This window comes from Apus apus, chromosome 21, assembly GCF_020740795.1.
Source record: "Apus apus isolate bApuApu2 chromosome 21, bApuApu2.pri.cur, whole genome shotgun sequence".
NCBI lineage: Eukaryota > Metazoa > Chordata > Aves > Apodiformes > Apodidae > Apus > Apus apus.
The window spans coordinates 5,458,181-5,480,101 of NC_067302.1; the positions used below are offsets into that span (position 1 = coordinate 5,458,181).

General features: G+C 45.8%; 1 protein-coding gene across 1 annotated transcript; it reads left to right on the forward strand.

Moving 5' to 3' along the window:
- The first annotated feature begins 1,430 nt into the window (after positions 1-1,430).
- On the forward strand, positions 1,431-21,426 carry PTP4A2 (protein tyrosine phosphatase 4A2). Its single transcript, XM_051638026.1, has 6 exons — positions 1,431-1,684; positions 10,163-10,838; positions 12,738-12,830; positions 17,727-17,857; positions 19,555-19,629; positions 20,979-21,426. Exons 2-6 carry the CDS (start codon positions 10,743-10,745, stop codon positions 21,085-21,087), a joined length of 504 nt encoding a protein of 167 aa, XP_051493986.1. The 5' UTR covers positions 1,431-1,684; positions 10,163-10,742; the 3' UTR covers positions 21,088-21,426.
- The last annotated feature ends 495 nt before the right edge of the window (positions 21,427-21,921 follow it).

Sequence of the window (21,921 nt, forward strand, 5' to 3'; positions counted from 1 at the left end):
AGCAGTTATTTAACGTGAAGGGTATGTTTCAGGCACTGCAGATCCTTAATTTAGTATCAGGTGTGGCCTTTTCTTACTAGTTTTACAGTTATAACATGCAAACATGGGAAGACAACAGCTTTTATAATTAATTCCACATCTGCTTTAGCCTGTTAAGGAAGCACACTATTTGATCTCTCAGCATCTTGTGGCAGACACGGCCTGCAGCAGCCCCTCTGTGCAGAGCTGGAGCTGATCTTCATGGACAGACACAGCCCCCGACATCAGGTAACGGAGCCTGAACCTTGTTCTGTCCATCCACGGTGCCGTTTCCAAACAGCCCCCCCTCGAACCTGTGCAGCCCTGTCACTCTGCTCACTGTCACAAGACACCCTGCCCGGATATGGGAGCTCCCTGCGCGGCCCTTCCCGGGGACCCGCTCCCCCTGCGGTGTCTGCGCTCCCGGGGGTGCGGGGCCACCCAGCCTGCCGGGAGCTGCTGTCCCATGTCCCTGTCCCATGTCCCTGTCCCATGTCCTCTGTCCCATATTCCTGGTCCCCATCCCTGTCCCATGTCCCCTGTCACATGTCCCTGTCCCCGTCCCATGTCCCATGTCCCCTGTGCCATGTCCAATGTCCCCATCCCAGTCCCATGTCCCTGTCCCATGTCTCATGTCCCCTGTGCCATGTCCAGAGTCCCCATCCCAGTCCCATGTCCCTGTCCCATGTCCATGTCCCATGTTCCATGTTCCATGTCCCTGTCTCATGTCCCATGTCCCTGTCCCATATTCCTGGTTCCCATCCTATGTCCCTGTCCCATGTCTTATGTCTTATGTCCCATGTCCCCATCCCTGTCCCATGTCCCCATCCCTCTCCCCGGTCCCCGGGGCACCCGTGGGAACCGCCGGGCGGGCCGAACCACTGAGCGGAGCCGGGGGGGGATGATGGTGTTGGGGGGGTGTGCGGGCTGTACCACTGCTGCTGGGGGGGGGGTGTGCTGGCGTGGAACGGCCCGCGTGCACGTGCGGAGGGCCGGTCCAGGTGCGGGGGTGTCGGGATGTACCAAGCGTGACGGGGGGCAGCGGGGCGGCGCGTGCCGCTCCGTGCCGGGCCAGCCGCCCCCGCATCGCCGGCCATACCAACGCCCCAGCTGGGGGAAGCGGCCTGTACCAAGCGGCCACTTCTCTGGCCGGGGCGGGGAAGGTCTGTTCCACCGGCAGCGGGATGGAGGGAGCCGCTCCCCGCGGCGCGGGGCAGGCGGACCGGGCTGGCCGGTCGTACGGCCCCGCTAGCGGCGAGCCAGGCCGCCCGAGCGCCGCTTGTGCCGCAGCACCCCCGCGGCGGCGGGTGGGCGCGCCCGGGGCGGGGCGGGCTGCGTGGGAGGCGGGCCGTACCAAGGCGGGCCGCGGGGGTGAGCCGGGCCGTGCCAAGCGCGGCGGGCGGGCCGCACCACGGGGCGCGGGGGGGGGGGGGAGCGGCCTGTGCGCCAGGAGCCGTGTGGCGGCGCGCGGGCTCGCGGCTCTGTCGGCGCGGCCGGACGGGTTGAGCTGCAGCCCCAGCCCCGAAACGGGCCCCGCCGACACCGGGCCCGGCCTGCCGCTTCCGCGCCCTCTCCCGCCCCCTTCTCGTTCCTTCCCGTCCCCCGGCCCGGTGTGTGGGAGGCGCCGGGCCCGCTCGGAAGAACGCTGACGCGCTCAATGCCCAGGGTGAGGGGCGGCGGAGGGGAAGAGCTGGGGGGGCTTCGGGCGAGGACGGACGGCGGGAGGCCGGAGCTGCCGCCCCGGGGTGGGTCCGGGCTTTGGGGGGCACAGTGGCTCTTGTGAGGGCCCCCGCTGGCTCCGCGGGAGGTTTTGTGGGGATCCCACGGCCTGTGTGGCTGGCCCGGGGAGGGGCTCCCTGGCCTGGGGAGACTCCTTGGGTGCCTGCGGCTGGTTTGAGGGGGTCTTTTGTGCTCTAGGAGTCCCGGCTGGTCTGCGGGTCTGGTTTTGGGGGAGTCATTGCTGGACTAAGAAGCTCTCTTCGGTCTCAGGAGCTGGTTTGGGGAGGTCCTTCCTGGCCCGGAGGCAATTCCCTGACCTGTGGGCCTTGTTTTGGGGAATCCTCTGGGTTTTGGGGGCTCCCTTGTCCTGAGGAACACTTCCTAGGGGCAGCTCACTAGCCTGTGGGCTCCTTGTGCTACTTTGTGGCAGGTTTTGGAGGGTCCTCCCTTCTTGTGACGTTGGACTGGTGTGAGGGACCCTGGCGGCCGTTAAGGCCGGTTTTAGGGTAGCAGCGTCGGGCTGCTTTGTGGCGTGTCCCTCCTGCCTGCAGGGCTGGTTTGTGTGGGTTCCCCCTCAGCTGTGGGGCTGGTGTGAGTGGACCCCAAAAAGGTGGCTTAAGGGAGGGAGTCTGCCTTGGACCTGGGCTTGAAGGAGATGTGCAGGAGGGGACTTAGTTGCCTGTAGGTTTGCAACAGTGGGAAGATAAGGAGAACGGGTGTGTGTGTGTGTGTGGTGGGGGGTGTCTTGCTTGTACCTCGTTTGGGGTATGCGTTTGGAGGGGTTTGTTTGAGGGGAGGGGAGTGTTAGTTACCCCTGTGTGCATGGACGGGTGGGGAGAGAATTTGAGAAAGGGTGGGAAGGCTGATCTGGTGGAAGGGGGCCTCCTTCTTCCTTGTGTTACACCTGGAGAGGGTCTGGAAAGGATAAAGAGTTTTTCTGGGATCTGGGCTGGAAAGTGGAGAGGGGGAAGGCTGGGAGCAATGTTGGAGGGGATTTTTCTCGGGCTGGCAGGGGGCACGTGGAACTGGAAAGGAAGGGTGTCCAGGATGTGGTGGTTTTCCTGGGGTTTGAGTGGGGGCAGGGTTGTGAATGCCGAGGCTGGTTTGTGTAGATAGAGGGCTGCCCTCTGGGATTCCGAGCTGCCTGGGCTGGAAGTTGAAGGGAGTTGATGAAGTCTAACCAGGGCAGTGACTAAAGAAAGTCCTGGTGTGTCTGAGGGTGCTAGGAGTGACCTGCAGGAAGGCCCGAGACAGGGAGTGGTGCACTTACTGGGAAGGGCTGTGGTTTGCTGCTCGCGGCGTGCTTTGGTGGGTGAGAAACCCTCATAATTGGGAGCTGGAGGTCTGGGATTTGGGCGCGGGTGAGGCTGCGGGCTGGGAGGTGCCCGGGCACCGGGATGATCGGAGAAGTGGCCTCGGCTTCAGTGACTGCTCCTCGTGGCTCCTTGGTGTGATTAGTCATGATCTGCTTTTTCTCTCGGGGCAGCTGTGTGCTTGTTGGTTTCAGTGTGAGGAGGAGTGAGGCAGAAAGTTGGCTTTTAAAACTACTGTATAAATGGAAACTCGCTTCAAAACTCCCCAAATGAGCCAGTCAAGTTCTGACTCAGAACTGCAGTTAGTATTTCAAGAAGAAAAAAGATAAAACCCACCACTAGCAGCAGCCAGAAAACTATCTCCTTATGACTCAACATGTAGAAATACTTAGATTTAATTAACTCAACAGTTGGAAAGGGAAGATTGGAGTTAAGGTAGGAGCACGGATCTGTGTACGTATGGATGCACAGCCAGGAATGTTGGTTGTGTTACGCAGGGTCTAGCTGTGATGTTTCTCCATACGTCTCTCAGACATAGGAGGTTGACTTCAGGTTTAATTACCTGCAAATACCCATCGTTCTCTTCCACACAGCAGTGCTCACAAGTTCTTCCTCTCACCCAGTGGAGCTGAACTGTGATCACAGCTGGTTTCCTTGCTCCTGCCCTGGACTTTGCCCCGCAGTGGAATGCTGGGTGGGTGAACAGCTCATGGAAAGGCACATTTCTGTCCTTGCTTTAAGGAGGATGATCCATAGCTGAAAATGTAGCTCTCGAGGCATTGTGGTGCAAGCAGATAACTTTTGTAAATGGTGTAAGTTGTGTGTTGTGATCATATATTTACAAGGGAAGCATGTTGTCGGTGATGTGCCATTACTGAGCTGGCAGGGGGGAGCTCTGGTGTCTGTTGTTGTTGGATTTGCTTAACAGCTTCTTTACCTGGTAAAGACTTGGAGATTTAAAACAGCTGAGCCTAAACATAGAGAAATAGACCAAATATCTCAAGAATTTGTGCTAGGAGTTATTCTTTTTGACACAAGTGAGTTGCTGGCACCTGTTTGGGCCAGTGTCTGGCTGATGCATTTCATGAGAGAGCATAAAACACCTTCCTGGTGCCTGCTGTATCATCTCATGGCTTGTTTTGCTAGTTGTGGAGGGTAGAGGAGACTTAAATCTCTTGGTTCTTATTTCTGTTCCTATACTTGAGACGCTGGGTTGCTGTCTCTATTCAGGTCACTGTTACGTGTATCTTTTTGTTACCTCTTGTTTCTCTCTCTTCTGTGCTAAAAAGTTAAATTATTTTTGGTCTCTTACCCTGTAAGTCTAGCTCTGCTTGAAAGAATGGACTGTGGGTTTTAACAATTGAGACTTTGTGGACATGCAGTGAAATTTATCAGTGAGCTTCAGTTTCAGTTGTCAGGCTGAATTCAGCTGCCACAGGAGCATGGAGAAGAAGCCAGCTCTCCACTAAGTCATTTTTCCAGCAGAGGTAGATGGCAAATTCAAAGAAGTGAGATGACTAAGATGCAAGTAATGCAGCTCTGTAACTTCACAGAGTAATATTCCTGTTGCTTTGTGATTTCAAATGGCTTTTAAGTCCTGCTTGACTTGTTAATAGTTTGTTTGGTTTGGTTTTTTGTTGGTTGTTGGTTTTTTTTGTTACACTTCATCTTAAAGTGTGAGAATATTTAATCTCACACTGATTCCCCACACAGTGGAGAAGCTGATGATCTAGCAGGACTCTATTTTCAAAACCCCACAGCTGATACAGCTCAGACAACTCAGCATTCTGATTTTTGGGAGCGAGTGTCAGACTCATGGCTGATGTCTGGAGTGACTTTTGGTTTTACTTAAATGTAGCTTAAATGTGGCTTAGGGTGATAGCTTAAACTTTCTTAGCAGGACCTTTTGGTTTTGACTTCAAAAACTTTTAGTAACTTTAAACTTTTGGGGCATGGTATGTAAATAACATTCAAATATGTCCTCTGAAGAGATTTAAAAGATGAACTGGTGGGTGGGGAAGGTGTTCAGAAAGCCTTGTGTCAGAGCAGCTTTTTTAACTACAAAGCAGGTTCAGTTTCACAGAAAAGGGAAGATCTGAAGCACAGAGCACACATGCCTGTCAGTTCTTCCTGAGAGAGCTGTTGCAGTGTCTGAGCACTTCCCACTGCTGGGCTTACCAGGATGATCTCTGCTCATCCATGCAAGTGTTGGTGACAGTGATTTGACCTCACCCAATTTTGGGGGTGGCAGCTGCACTTTTTCTGCCTAATACTCCATTTTGAGTTTAGCTGCAGGATTCCTTGTGTAGTCTTGCACGATACCTCTGACAATTCTTACTCTTCCCTGACGTGTCACTTTTAAGATGAGACTTCCTTAACCTGGATTTTCTTTTTAATCTCCATCTGCTGCCGTGGGTTTTATGGCCTGGGATGGAGCGACTGGGTTAGTGCAAAAGGAAACGAATGAGTCACCCACAGAACTTGTGAGCAGGGAGGGAGGGAGCTCCCAGGCGGGGGTGGATAGGGTGGAACAGTAAAATTTTTGACCTCACCCCTCTCTAGGCACGTGTCATTCTGAGCAAGTTTCCTTCAGAGAGCGCTCAAGAATTTTTTTCCAAGAATGTTAGTTCCAGAGTTTCTTTTCTCTGTATACTAGGAGAGTGTATTTGAGAAAAGGTGGTTGCTTTGGTTCTGGCTTGTGTGTGTTGCTGCCCTTTGAAGGCTAATTTTGGAGAGGTCGTGGTGAAATTTTTCACTTGGAAAGCACCCTGTGCTCCAGATGGAACAGGACATTTTGGTAGTGTGTGGAGAGAATGTGGGTCACTTTGTGGGGCAGTTCAGGAAGGGGAGGTGAAATGTGTCATCCACAGTGTCAGGAAAAGTCTGGCTGGTCTGCAGCTCTGTCGGGATGGCAGTTTTTATGGGATCAGCTTGTGCAGCATCAGTGTGCTGTGGTGCTGAGCTCGTGTGTGTGAGGGCAAACAGCATGAGGCTTTAGAGGAGAGAAAGAACTCGGCAACTCATGAGCTGACTCCGTTAACATCCAGTGTGGATTCTCACTTACGGACACAAAATTAGTTGAGATGGTTTGAAAAGACTGATCTTCAAAAATACCAAAGTATTCTTTTAATACTGACTGACAAATTAGCAGGCTTTGCTGTGCATCCTGTGTGCTGGTTTATTTTGAAAGGTGATTCAAGTGACCTTTCCAAAGGTATCCATGTTTTGCAGTCTCTGGAAGCTGCAGCTGTCGCAAACAGTTTCACTGGCTCAGGGTAGGTAGCTAAGGCAGCACTTCTGGGGGTGTGTGTTGGAGGGGCTGGTGGAACTAGGAATTCTTGACAAAGTTATTACTTGTTTTTCATTAGACTTGGCTCCCTGCACTCGTACAGTCCAGTGCACAAGCACAGGGGATTTACCCTATTGAAGCTTCTAATTTAGGAGTCAATGCAGTTAGAGTGGAGGTGCAGCCACTGGAGAGGAATGTTGTAGGTGTGTTGGATTTTTACTTAAGCCAATCTCAAACGAAGCTTCGGTCAAGCCAGGAATTAACTGTTCTTTCTTAATTAATTAATCGCCCTGATTGATTTGTGCTAGTTAATAGCACTGCCCCTTGCTCACATGTTAAGCATATTCTTGTATGTTCATAATATTTTGGAAGACATTCTTCTGAGATGAGCCTCATTAGGCTTTATCAGGCTCCGTTGGTGTGTGTGGCTGGTGAGTGAGGCAGGTAGCTCAGTGCTCTGCCTTATAACTTAAATTAGTCACGTCTGTAGATGCAGACACTGTCACAGCTCACAAGCCTGGTTGTGTAGATAGGCATCTTGATTGATGCTTATTCCCTGATAATTAAGTTAAACAACATCAGGAACTGACTACCAAGCATATCTAGCTCTTTTCAGGTGCACGAGTGGCTGTTGCTTGGCTTGTTCCTGCCACTGTCTCTGCTTTGTCTCCTCCTCTGGTTCCTGATGAAGCTCTTGCACTTCATTCCTAGTGTTGACGTGTTGGATACTTCTGCTCCCTTTCTCAGGACAATCACATACAACGTGCTGTAACCTTTTGGTTTCTCTCCATGTGCTATCTCACTTTCTAAGTATAAAAAGTTGAAGGTTAATTGGCTGAAAATATATTTCTTGGTGTATGTTGTTCATAGACCTGGTTACTATTTGTTGTCAGTTTGATAGTGCTCAGTTCCCTGGGGATTTTGAAGTGCAAATGTGATAGCAGAGGGAGGAAGAAATTTAAAAGTATTTACCTGGGGAGATCAGGAGCTGTAGACAATAGGGGGTTTTCCTGGTTTTCATTTTCTTAATTAGAAATCTGTTTTTTTTTTCCTTTTAAACTTGAGCTGAGCAGTTAGCAGTTGAAAGTCATGGGAGGAAGGGATCTGTGTGTCAGTAACCAAACTTTTAAAAATAAGGTTCTGTGCTACATAAACTTCTTATCCTTCTGGAAATAATTTTTCAGACTTAAATACAGTACTTTGTTTTTAATCACTCCTTAGCTATTAGCTAATTAAATGCTTCAGTAATACTCCTCTGGGGAAGGTAAGATGGTGTCATTCCTGTTCTGCAGATGAGTTGAGCTACTGAAAGTGGCTTGGCCAAGGTCAGACCATGAGCAGCTGCAGATCTGAGAGCAGGACTTGAGCTGGTGACTCCCCCTGCCATCCTTAATTTATTTCAATATGTCATCTCCATGTGTCCTTTCTTAATGACTTGATAAATAGTTTTTACGAAGTAATTTTAATATAATTGGGTTGAAATTCCCACTTTGATTTGCTTGAGGGAGGAGAAGTGTGACTGCAATGACCTGATCTGGTAGAACTCACAGTGCAAATTGCAGAGGAGGCTCTTCCAACCAAAGTATTGGTGCTGAAAAGAAAAATTTTTAAAGGTTTTGTTTCAATATGACACAATAGCTCTTGCCCTCACAACAGTGTACTTTGTAATGCTGTAAGCCTCTGGTATTCTGGGTCCAAGTTTTCATCTCCTCTGCCAAGACCTGTTGACCACTCTTTTTATTTAAATGACCTTGTCAGGTCTCAAAAAGTTAGTTTTGAAACTGTTCCTGTAATGTAAATCTGCAGGTTGTTCTCCAGGATGTGTCAGGTGACTGGGGTGTATGTTCAAATATGGGGAAAAACAGGCCAGTATTTTGCTGGGAAAAAGAGTTTCTTGCATGAAGTTTGGCAGGCTTTGGACACAGGTGGTTGCTGGAACTGGAGTCGTTCTGTGCCTGGTACGTGGTGGCTCCAGCAAACTGATCCATGGTAACAAATCCTCTGCTTTGAGATTCCCTAGTGTTTATGAGAGAGTTATGTGACAAATGTGCAAGAATTGACAGTTGGAAGGACTAGGATGTGTTTAGATGGGACTCTTCCATCTGGGATGAGACTTAATCCTGTAGTCATTGAACTCATAAAATATTCCAGGATTCATTTGTGAAATTTGTATTTCAGTCACTCAGGGTAAGAGTCGCGTTAGGGTCGGGGGAGGTTAGTGAAAACATCTTTGTTCTCGCCTCTGGTAACCTAATTAATGTGTTTTTTTGGCATTGAAAGCTGTTCTTTAAGGAAATAATTGCTGTTCTTTGGGTGATTTTTGACTTCATGTCAATGAAAAAGGTAATTGTGCAGCACTTAATTTGACTATTTTAAAGTGAGGATCTCATTAAAATGCTGCGTCCACCAGAAGTTTGGGGTGGGAACTTCCATGCATGTGTGTTTTTCCCTAATTGTGTTCACTTGAGTGTGCCACATTGACCTTTCAGCTCGAGCTGCAGGTTTGTGACTTCTGGCTGCTAGTTTGGGGTTTATACAACTGATTTAAAACTTTTTCCTTAAAAAAAAAAAAAGTGTCAGTACGAATTCTTTGGCTTCATGTTTTTTAAATGCAGTGAAAAGCCACATTGCTTGTATAGTATTTCAGCCTTAAACAGGCTGAGCTAGTTTAAGTTATCTCCATTTCCTCCTCTCTGAAATTCATGGCTGAGTTACATTCTCCATTTTTTTATTGTTGTTGCTAAAACATCTGTATTTTGAATCCTGCGTGTTAGGACTGGAGGCTGCTGCTGCCTTAATGCCCTGGTCTGTAAACACAGATAAGACTGAGAATAACTAAAAGTTATTACTGCTAAATGACCATTTGGTTGCTTTTGAAATGCCTGATTCCTGGAGGATATCTCCCTAATGCTGTTGGGAGTTGGGTGATACAACGTTGGTGACATTTGCTTGCTAGAAAGAGCTCAGCTACAGGGCAGTTACACTCTTATTTCTGCTTGTGCTGCTTATTTTGTTCAGAAAATAAAGCCATACCAACAGTATTTTTACATATTTGGGCTTAAGCCAAGCAGGTATGACTGTACCAACAGATATTTTCAAGCGTGTTCTTGGCTTTGTGCTATTTTCTCCTCTTCTAGGGCACCTGGCTGGTGGGGAGGGAGGGGCTGCAGAGAGCAGAAAAGATTTCCTTGTTCTTGGTTCTGGAGCCTGGCTGCCAGGAACAGCAGTTACCAGAAGTCCTGTGTGCTCGGTGCTGAAAGAATATTTGGGATTACAACTATCTAGTTGTCTTATGAAGACAGACTGAGGGAGTTGGGGTTGTTTAGCCTGAAGAAGGAAAGACTCTAGGGGGACGTTGTAGCGACCTTCCAATACCTGAAAGGGCCCTATAAGAAGGCTGAGGAACAGCTGTTCACAAGGGCATGTAATGATGGGACAAGGGGTGATGGTTTTAAGCTAGAAAAGGGTAGATTTAGGTTGGATATGAGGAAAAAGTTCTTTAACATGAGGGTAGTGGATCACTGGAACAGATTGCCTGGAGAGGTGGTGGAGGCCCCATCCCTGGAGACATTCAAGGTCAGGTTGGATGGGGCTCTGGGCAGCCTGGTCTAGTGTGAGATGTCCCTGCTTATTGTAGGGGGGCTGGACTAGATGACCTTTAGCAGTCCCTTCCAACCCAAGACATTCAGTGATTGGGTTTTTTTTGTTTGTTTTTTAAAACATTGCCTTATCTAGTCTAATTTGAGTTTCTCTAGGAGGATCACTATCTGGCGTTTCTGGAAGTAACAGTAACAATTCCTCTCCCCTTTTTTCCCCTCTCTAGGTGTTCTGGTGCAATATACGCCGCACATTTATGGCGATTCTGAGCGTGAGGGCAGACTTCTGCCAGGCCCAGCACAGCATCCTGGCTGACAAGTGAGCAGAGTGCAGGGGGTTCCACGTGCCATAGTTCCTTTGCCTTGAAGACTCCAGACACAGCGGACACACTCAAATATATGGGATATCTTCTGCACATTGGAAGCATATTCCTTTTACTGACTCTAGCAAAATTAAGCATCAAGAAAACTAAGTGGAGAGAAAATCTGCCCTTACTTTTTTTTGCCTCACCAGTGCCTAAATGTAGAACAGGCTGCCTAGTCTTGCATGCAGTCAGAATTTTGGGAGTCTGAAGGATACCACCTGCAGTCGTTGAGGCCGAAGTTGAATTCAAGCGGATTCTGAAGCAAACCTGCTTTTCTAGAAGCAAATTCTTTAAGGAACAAACACGTCAAAGCAAGCTCTGATCAATCCCAGGCATTTTAGTGGTCTTTTTAATGTTTTCTGCTGTGAAACGTTTCCAAGGTTATTGATTTTTTTTTGATTTTTTTTTTTTTTTTGGCCCCTGACACGTTTTGTTTGCCATTATGAACCGTCCAGCCCCCGTGGAAATTACTTACGAGAACATGCGTTTCCTGATCACTCACAACCCAACCAACGCCACCCTCGGCAAGTTCATCGAGGTAGGACAGTCAAATGAAGTATCATCCTTCTTCCCTCGTGCTCATAGTTTCTGTAGAAGTACTGAACAGTCATTCTTCACACCTGTTGCTCAGTGCTCTGGCTGTATGTTACACATCCTTTAAAACTTTAAGGTGGTTTTATCTTTAATAGATTTTTTGTGTTCTCTGATGGTACAAGAAGAGAATCCACCAATTAACTTTTTCCAGTTCTGCATTTCTTTACTTGCAAGAGGCTGAATGAGCTTCCATTTTAAGGCTACAAACATACCCCCTTGCCATCATTTATGTCTGGTTTCTTAAGGCCTGCGTGTTCTGTGATTCTAAATGTTATTTTTCTTTAAATAATGCAGTGCTTCTGGTACATCAATCTATTGCTCATCTTTTGGATTTTAAAGAAGTAAATTGAATTTTAACTGGCTTCTGACCTTTCTTCTCCCTTAGACTAGGATTAAGTGCAATACTTAAACTGCTGTTAAACTGACAGGGTGTGCTCTCAAATTGCCCTGCCAATCCCAGACTTGTCAGAGATTTCAAGTGCCAGGTTTTATACATGAATAATGACATCTGTGGGCATTGAACTGTGGGAAGAGTCAGTTATGGTGGGCAGTGGATCACACCATTCTTGACACAATAAGATCTGAAGGGCCTACAGGAAAGCTGGGGAGGGACTTTTTACAAGGGCTTGTAGTGAGAGGACAAGGGGTGATGGATTAAAACTTGAGAAGGGGAGATTTAGGTGAGACGTGAGGAAGAAATTCCACAGTGTGAGGGTGATGAGACACTGGAACAGGTTGCCCAGGGAAGCTGTGGCTGCCCCATCCCTGAAAGTGTTCAAGGACAGATTGGATGGGGCTTGGAGCACGCTGGTCTAGTGGGAGGTGTCCCTGCCCATGTAGGGGGTGGGACTGGATGATCTTTAAGGTCCCTTCCAACCCAAACCATTCTATGATTCGATACCACAAAATGTAATACTCAGTTTGGTGATACCATCTGTTGCTTTCTCAGAAGAGAGGTGGTAGCTCAGTGTATTTCTGCATTCTGGTTTGCCCCAAACCAGCCCTATCTTTGTGCCCTTGTATCTTCTATCTAGAGGACTTTTATCTTGTGTGTGCAGGTCCCTCTCATTCCAGTGAGATTCTGTCATCTGACACTGATGTCTGACTGTGGCTGTTAACAGACTTCCATCATCTAGCAGTGTGCTATTCACCTTAAATCTGCTCAGATATTTGTGGTTAATTTAGTCTGGAAGCCACATTCTTTTGGTCTTCATATATTTTTTTCCCCCATTTATGTGGATTGTCTTCCTTTTTCAGGAATCTGAACTCTGGGACAGATATTATTACTGATTGTTAGAAGTGACAGTGATTCAGTCCAAACAGGAGAGGAAATTCTTCTTGCTGTATGAACTTTCACAGTGAACTGGAACAGCTTTTGTTTGATCTTCTCATTATTTATCTAACACAATGTGCTACTTATAGTGCATTACAAGGAAGCTGGAGTATGGTGGTGTGTGTGTTCTGTTCCTCTCTGCCTCAAAATGTCAACACTGGCTGAAGCAAACAGTTCCAGGCTTCTATTTAAAGAGAAGAAGAAGCTGCAGGGTGACTATAGGCAGCTATTTTAATTTTGCTCTTATATATGCCTTTTTTTTTTTCCTTCCACCTTGACACTCCCCCAGAGAAGAAGACTTCACGTGTGTTTCATAGTCCTGTCTCTTGTCACCCTTGTCCTAATGTGGGCCATAAACCTCCTTCCTGAGTTGGCCCTTCCTGGTGTGCCACCTTGGAGCTGTGCAGCAGCTGTACAGCTGACTGTAAAAATGTTTGGTTTTGTAGCTGATGAGAAAGCTCTTTAATGGACTCTTGTCAGTGTGCTCATGTGTCTTCCTTTGCCTTCAAGGAGCTGACGAAGTATGGGGTGACAACCTTGGTGCGAGTCTGTGAAGCCACGTATGATAAAGCTCCGATCGAAAAAGAAGGAATCCAAGTTCTAGTGAGTTGCCTTTAAAACTGTCTAAAAATGAAAAAAAAAAACAAACACCCTGGTCTAGAAATGGTGGGGATGGCCTTCATGCTTTGGGCAAGAGTGTGCGACTCTTTCAGACTGGCCAAAAGCAACGTGGGCGCCTGCATCAGCTAAAGCTGGTTTGGGGAAACTTGCTGTACTTCTGTGAAAAGGTACTTGCTGATTCCATACCTAGAAATGTCTGTCCCTGGATTTCTGGATTTGTGGAGATGTTTTGGCTGCCTTTTAGTGAATAGGTCAGTCCTAATCCAGTGCTCAGCCTTGTGGTTCGTACAACTCGGTTTGATCCTTTTTCTCTAGACATAGCACTCCTTGGCTTTACTCTTGACCTTCTCAGGATGCAGATGAAACTCACTCTCACATAAAACTGTCCCTCAGTCTTTCAAAAGGTACCAGAAGGTACCTTCTGAGACTATAGCTGACACCTTGATACAGGCTTCCATGGGCTGGCTGTAGCAGGGTATTGATTGACAGCCTCATCACTCCCCTCAAAATGGTCCCTGGCTGCTGGTGGCTTCCCAGTTCAGCAGGTGGAATTCCTTAACTGCTGCTCATAGTTAACATTATGCAACGACTGTATCATCTGGTATTGCTTGATGTTTTAGGGGAGGTTTTTTTAAGAGGTGTGTGCTCATACTAAGCTTGCAGGCAGTGTTTTTCCAGGCAATACTTGTGAATTATTGTAGTGTGTCAGATATGATCAGTTTATTTTATTGGAGTGAGTAATACTCTGTTGTGAGGCTAGAAATTGCATCTTACCTTCTTGTTGCAGGTACTGGGTCTTCTCTTACCTCTTGATTTTTGTGGCTCAGCTGAAGGAAAACTTCTGCAGTTTTCCATTAGGAGAAAAACTTGTATCCTGGCATATCTGTAAAAACCCCACGTACAGGTCGGTCAGGTTTCTTGGCTCCCAGCCCTAGGAAGCATTTACTCCAGTTCCAGGCAGCCATGTGTGCCTCGGCATTGTGGGAAAAATCAGTCATTAGAGGGCTACCAGTGCTCCTAGGGAATAGTGTTTTTCTTCACTCTAGAGCTGTCTAGGACTTGGACATCACAGTGGTTTTGGTCACACTGCTGTGATGCTCCTGAGGTTGCCAGAGATGGGAGGATTAAACTCCTGGTGTGGAAGCCCTCAGAGCCCTGATTTAAGCTGAGGCTTAGGCTATTTCTGTGTTCCTGTGCTAAAGCAGATATCTGAGTTCTTTCTAGAAGACTTAGGACAGTTTTGCAGGTGTCCAGCTCTGCCCTGTGAGGCCCCCTGACCTTGGCTCCTGCAGCTGTGAACAAAATCCTCCTTCTCCAGCCCCCGGGGGCCCCCAGCGAGGGCTTTGGAGTCTGCAGTTCTGAAATAGCTTGGGGATTTTGATTCTCAAGAAACTTTAAAAACTTGCTGTTGCCTAGGTTTGAACTGAAAGCAGGTTTTTTGAGGAAGCTTTTCTAAAAACTGGAAATGCTGTTTCCGCCAGCCCTGCTGAGCAGGGTGCAGTTGAAGAGCAGCACATGGCAGAGTCCTGCACAGGTTTCCTCTGCACACGAGCCTCTCCACATACAGCACAGACCAGTTCCACTGCTGCAGAAGGCAGAACAGAAGGGAGCATAAATCCCCCAGGCATCTGTTAAGGCTAACAGAAAGCAGGAGGTGACAGGGATCGCTGATCCTGATGATCCCAGTCAGGAGGTTGTCTTAATAATTTACTGTATTGCAGCAGAGCTTTGCTGCTCGAGGTAAGTTTAACTCATCACCGACAGGACTGCCTCCTGTGTAGCTTTTCCTTCCTGCCTGCTTTTTCAAAGCAAGGTCCTGTTGCTGTTTAGAAATGGTATTGAATTGCCATCTGGCTGAGAAAATAACACGTCACTATTTAAAGCTAATATTTGCTGGCAAAAATAACAGTAAGATTAAAAACACAGCCTGAGAGAGATTAGTGTCTATTTTAAAACCGATGAGGTCAAACGCGTAGTTGAAGCCCCTGGAAATGAGAGCATTTGAGCAAAGCCTGTTCTCATGACATGATACAGGAGCATGTACTGGCAGGATGGGTAGAATGTGGCAGCTAGAGAGCTGCTTTGGCAGATGGCATAGTGTGAAAGTAGAGAATGAGATGTTCCATGTTTGAAGTAGTACTATCGCATGCACATGTTTATCAACAGAGATTAAATCCAGGAGACAGCAGGTGGGGATGGATCGAGTTTCTGTGGGCTTCTGCAGTTCTTACAGTTATGTTAATGTGTAAGGTCTTGTAACAGAAATGCTCCATCACAAAAACTGGAAGCTTTTAGTGGTTTTTTTTCTGGAAGTGTTTTAGCACTGGCTGGCAACCAAGCAGGCTGCCATGGTTTTGTTCATCTGCAGGATCCAAGACACGTGTCCTTGTTCTGCTTCTCTTACTGTTCATTGCTGGGTCAAACTTTCTGTGTGCTCTGAGCCCTCCAGAGTGGCTGTCACCTGCATGCAGGCAGGAGGGAGCCCCCAAGTTAGGGATGTGACTGTTGCCAGCTGATATTTACTGCATCTCCACGGGCTCTGGTGCTGAAGGTGGGAAGGTTCTGTGCTGGTCCTGTGGAGGTGCAGGCACTTCTGGGAGTGTTTCACTGCTTTCATTTCAGGTAACACAGGGGTTTTGAAAAAAGGCACTTCTGTCACTTTAAAGTCCTGTTACTGCTTCTTGGTCATCTCAGTTCTGCATTGTCAATCCTGCCATGGTTGCTGACTGACAAACCCGAGCTGTTCTGCTGAGCAAAGCTGCTCCAGACAAAGGGCAAATAAGAATAACCCTTTCTTGCCTAGAATCCTTCCCAGCTGCTGCAGGGTGGCACAAAAGAGCTGTATTTTCAGTTTGTGCAATCTCACCCTGGTTATTAATGAATGCTTTGGTTGTGGAGCTTAGCAATTTTTCTAGCCTGTCCAACAGGAATTGGGAGGTGATTTTGGCAGAAATCCCAATCAGGAAAAAAAAAACACAACTGCAAAACTTTGCTGCAATTATTCCTCTAGTCCCAGAATTATTCTTGCTCCTCGTTCTGGGCAGTGTCCCCTGCAGCAGTGTTTTTATCAGTGCTAATTTAAAGCCTGTGGTGTACCATTCCTGGGAAGGTGATGATCTGTGGGGAGCTGATGGTTGTCATTAATTCAGTCCAGCACAAGAGTTGTGTGGACATGGTGGTTCACATGGAAGCTGAAGCAGTGTAGCAACCTCCTGAGTTTGGTCTGAAGGATTTAATTTAATCCAGAACTAGGACACAGAACTGACATGTCAATCCTGTGCTTTGCCAGGCAGTTTGGAAGGAAAGCCTCTTGCAATGGGTAATGCCTCTTCTCTTGGCAGCCCATATGTCTCTTCCTGGGACAGTGGATGACACTAAGCCTAAAATAATATCACTGGCAGCGTGTGATTGGGTGGAAAATCTCGTAAAAGCCTTTTATTAGAAAGAACAAGTTTAACATTAGGATCTTGTTCTTAAAGTTTTTTATTTTGCTGTGTTGTCCCAGATACCTTTAATTTCCCGTTTGCTATAAAAAAGTTCTCTGCACTCTTCAGACTTAGTGTATTCTTCTGAGTTAATTGCATGTTATTTCAGTAACTTGCAAACTTTTTGGTTTTATAGTTCAGAGATGCATATTTCCACCTTGCAGCTTTTTGAAGTGCTAACACATTTATAAGGTGCTCCTGGGCTGAGGCCTGTGCTGAACTGTGCTTGCTATTCAAGAAGTTTGAGGGTGGCAATAAGTGCTTTTCAAAATTAAAAGTCTGGCATTTGGTTCTAGTGTTCAGAGTTTCTGCATGCTTCTTTCAGGCTGCAGAGACTATTACTTCTTGTTAACCTCAAGATAATACATTAAAGACATTTTTCTAACCAATGCAGGAGGAGGAGACCTCATTTCAAAGCAGTTTGGAGAGGTTCTTGAATAATAAAAACGCTGGCTATGAGTCTCATGTAAAATACATTGCATTTGTTTAATGAAAATTGTCAAATAACTCCCAAGTATTGTTTTTTCCCTTGCATGTAGGAGTGCTCTTCCTCCAACACTCCCTGTGTCTGAGGAGATGATGGAGCATGTGATGTTGTGCTTGGTTTTCAGGCACAGGGCACGGAGTGCTGCTCTTAGCACAAGTTCCAGGGGAGAGGTCTGACCTCAAGAAAATGGGAAGCTGCTCACATGTGATTTCCAGTGACAGCCATGATGTTGATATTAAATGTGACCCAAGTAGTTTAAATGTTGGCTACCCCTTTAATATTAAGGCAGAAATGTTAACTGTAGCTGCTGCTTTGTCTTTGTCTAAGCAGTCTCCTTTTTTTGCCTGTGAATGTGTTTTGGTTTTTCTTACTTGAAATTAGCCAGGTAATTTTAACTCTTACTGATTGGATTCATGGCAGCTGAAAGTTGATCTGTTTGAGTTGTTACAAAGTACCTTCTCCCCTGCTGATCCACTTGAATCAGAATAAAGCACCTTCTTTGTACAGAGTCTGCAGTACAAATAGTATTTTAAAAGGTTGACACAACCACAGGCAAAAGTCTGCAGAGTTCTCATCTTTCAAATGTTTATTTGAAATGTCTATTGATTTTTACATATTTTTAATAACATGTGATTTCAAGGGCAGCTATTTTTCTAAAAATCCTATACTACCAAGGAGTTAGTGTAGAGTTTTATTGGAATTTTATTGAAAAGTGCAATTAAATGGTTGTTAAACATTTAGTGTTGCATTATGATATTGACTTGCAGGCTTCAGTGCAGCCAGAAAAATGCCCACAGGGCTGCTGGTATACTGTGCACTTCTGTGTTCCTTCTCCCAGTGATGGTTACCTGGCTGTTGGTTATGGATTGAAATCCATGTAGTTAATGCCCTTTTTCCCCTCCAAAGGACTGGCCGTTTGATGATGGAGCTCCACCCCCCAGTCAGATCGTTGACGACTGGTTCAACCTGTTGAAAACCAAATTTCGTGAAGAGCCTGGATGCTGTGTCGCTGTTCACTGTGTTGCAGGGTTGGGAAGGTCAGTGCTCTGCTGGCTTGTTTTTGTACTGACAGTTTATTTGTTTGAATCACGGAAGGTGTTCAGTAAATGCCAATTTCTGTGCTTTCTCCCAAGTAACGCTTGAAAGCAGCAGCATCGTTAGTGTCATTGAAGTAAGAGAAACTACAGCTTAAAAATCACTGATTTTGTAACCCTGATCCAGGCTGAGAGAAAAAACTTGGGAGAGGTTGTTCAAAACACTCCTGTCAGTCACAAACAGAGATGCTGTTAATTTGAAAAGAAGTAAAATCTCTGGTTCTGCTTGACAAATGCAGCATACATGTATGGCACGATTTATAAGGCTGTAGAGATGGTGTTTTTTAATTTCCTCCTGTTTTTTAACTGGTGTACTATTAAGCACATGGTAATAAAAAAAGCATTTAGGAAAACTGGTTCAATTACTTTCTTACTCTAAAGTGGTTTCACTTCAGTGGTGAGAAGGGTTAGGCTTGTATTTCTTGCTCGGATGCAGGCTGGTGTTTCTCTCCTCACCACTCAAAATATAACCTCCTTTCAAGATGAAATAAAGACAGACTGATTTGGGAAAGCTAAATGCTACATTCAAAGTCCCAGCTGTAATTTCTGAATGTTATATTTATGCTATGGGCTGGGAGGAAATGGAGCTTAAGTGTTAGGATCCTTACAATAACCAAGGGGCAGTGAATATTGAAGGAGATGCATGAGTGGGCAAGGAGGGTGGATTAAAGAAGTTCAGTACAGAGTTGGAGTGTGTCAAGCTCTTAAATTTCCTTCTCTAGAGAAGAAGAGATGAGGAAAATGGAGAGAGAGGGAGAAAGGGCCAATATTTAAAGACACAAGAGCCAAAAACCCCAAGGCAATTGACATTTGTTTATCCATTTCTACTCTATTTTTATCTAAGGAACATCTTTAGGAAGGTGCCCACGTGTAACTCAAGTGATGTTCAAGTCTCCTGTTTCTTGCATAATATCAGGCCAAAGGGTACCAGAAGCTTCCCACCTTCTGTGTATCACACAGAGCTTGTGTTGTGTATCTGTTCTTACAGAATGACCTTTTTGCTGTTTTCAGACTGCTTCTGGCAGAGGGAAAAGCAAAAGCTTTACAGATTTTACTTTAATCTGGAAAACTGTCTGCCTGTAGTAGGGAATTGCACTTCGTTTATAGTCAGAACAGACAGGATTTTTTTTGTTAAGGTGACTTTTGGAGTTGCAAATTGTTTCCTTTGGAAAAAGAGTAATTGTGTTTATGCAGGTGCAGTGACAGTGAGAGCTGGTTTTCCTGAGCTATATATTTTGTTTAGCCATGAGTGCACCTTGACCAGTTGCTGGCACCTGCTTAACCCTTTACTTCTCTACTGTCAGTATGTGCTGTGTGCCATAACAATCAGACTGCACACAAGAGGTGTTGCTTGTTTTGGCTAAGTAGAAAATTAGGTTATAGTGAAATGAGAGAGCATAAAAATCTAGAATTATTCTTTCATGGCCCAAACACTCAAGAACTATTGATCATGTGTGTGTGTTGGAAGCAGAGCTGTTTACTGAAAGAAATTTTACATTAGGTACTTAGCAAGCAAATGTCTTTCTGTAGGTAATGTTTAAAGAGGAAATACTTCAAGCTGTTTGTTTAGTTTGATGTATTTTGAGGGCTTCAATATATTGTTTCTCCAGCTCTTCCTTAAATATTGATTTCTCCTTTAGGGCTCCTGTCCTGGTTGCACTTGCTCTCATTGAATGTGGAATGAAGTACGAAGATGCAGTTCAGTTTATAAGGCAGTAAGTTACATTCCCCATCCTCAAGAAATCCCTCCTCTTATATTGTATGTGAACAGCACGTGTCTCCAGCAAAGCTTGTTGGATTGCTGGTTTGTTTTTCTGGTAGCTACATCCTGGCAATAATGGGCATGACTTCAACATGAATGCTGAGGCTTGTGCCCTTTCATAGAATCACTTGGGTTGGAAAAGACCTTTAGGATCATCAAGTCCAACCATTTCCTCTGTTTAAAGATGAGGATTAAAAAGTGAGCTCTCCTTTTTCTGTGTTTTTTTTCTCTAAATTTGGGCTTATGAATCCACTGACCTAAAACTCAAAGACTTTGAGCTTGAGAGGAAAAACTGTCTAGGCTGGGGCTACAGAAATTGTAATTAAAAAAAAATAAAAATTAAATATTGTAGTGAAGTTGGGCTCTCAGAATTTCTACAGCAAGTAGGTGAGCACCAGCTCTCCTGCAGGTGTTGGGGGTCCATTAGCCACCCAGGAAATGTCAGCCTGCCTGGAATATCACAAAACTGGTGAAGGATGAAAGTGCAGAGCTCTGTTGGTTTAGCGATAACATCAGATCTTGAAATGAAGCCCAGCAGGTGAGATTATGTTGAATGAGCTTTGCCAAAAAAGCAATTTGTCCTTTTATGGACTCCCCGGGTCTTCAGTTTTCTTAACAAACTGTATTGCAGTCAACAGATTTTTCTGGATTTTCCCTTTCTTAAGTTCCTTTTCTCTCTTCCTGGGCATGTTACCTTTTATTCCAAGAAGCTCTTTTCTGAGAACCTCTTAGAAATTTGTATCCCAATGTTATGGTCCTACTTAACTAATATAATACACAGCACACGAATCTGCAGGGAAAGGGTGACCTTGATGTTGTTCAGTGATGATGGAAGGAAAAACTCCCAGTCCAGGAAAATATGCTGAAATTTGCTAACTGGATTTTTATTTTATTACTGGCAAGAAGGTGATGAACTGCCATGTGCTAGCCTGTCTTGTCCTCCCTCAGACTGTGCAGGGGTACAGAACCAAGCCAAAATTCTTTACTGTGAGGGTGATGAGACACTGGAACAAGTTGCCCAGGGAAGCTGTGGCTGCCCCATCCCTGGCAGTGTTGAAGGGCAGGTTGGATGGGGCTTGGAGCTCCCTGGTCTAGTGGGAGGTGTCCCTGCCCGTGCAGGGGGCTGGGACTAGATGATCTTTAATGTTCTTTCCAACCCAAACCAGTCTGGGATTCTATGAAAATGCTGTTTTCTAGATAGATCAGTTCTTGTTTCAAAGCTTTTTATCTACCTGAGGATGTACATGGTGATGGAAGCAGTACTTTTTCCATTGATATTAGCCTTCCTTCTCTTTGTTTTAGGAAAAGGAGGGGAGCTTTCAATTCCAAACAGCTGCTTTACCTTGAGAAATACCGACCTAAGATGCGATTACGCTTCAGAGATGCCAACGGTCACTGCTGTGTTCAATAAAAACAAAACAAAACAATAAATCTCAGTCGAAGGCAGAAGGTAGCATGGCTGTTTTCTGGACTCTTGGCACCTGGAAATGTGAATCTGGAATCAAACTACGTCATCAAATTAGTGGTGGAGTCAGTGCTCCTCAACCTCAGTCCTAATGGTGGTGATTGAAAAAAAAAAATTGAAAAAAAAAAAAATAATAAAAAAATTAAGAGAAACATTTCAGTGAAGGATTTTCTCCTTGAGCTGCAGTTTGAACATCTGCAAGGAGAAAATAAGTTTCTGAACCTTCTGTATTTTTAACTTTTTAAGAAAAGAAATAAATTTTATGTCTTAAGGAAAACCAGCAGAGCACTGGCTTGTGCAGAAACTATTTTCTTGATTTGAGGAAAGTACCCCACAGTTAGGGCCTGATCCATTCCTTCCTATGGGAATCTTTTAAATGGAGTTGCCTTTTTTTTGTTTGTTTTTTGTTAGCCTTGCTGGGGCCTGGCAGAGTTGTGAGGAGGAGCCTTTGTTGCTGTATGGGAGCAGTCTGACAGCCTTAAGCCCAACCAGGGCATGTTCTGGAGGTTGGGTGGTGTCTGTGCCGTTTGTCTATGTGGTTTTCAGGCTCTGCAGGTGTGAAAAAACTTCCTGGTGGGCTTTACCAGAAGACTCACTGCCTAATATTGTTGATGAACCTGCTAAAAGCCTTTTCTGACTGGTGGGAGATGGTGCTTTTAACTCTGTGTGTGTGTGCACGTGTGGGATTTTAGGTGTGTGTGTCAGTCTTATTTTTCCAAAGAATTTGGCTGAGGTGTTAATTGTCTTTCTGTTGCTAGATAGAAGATCTGTCCCAGCAGA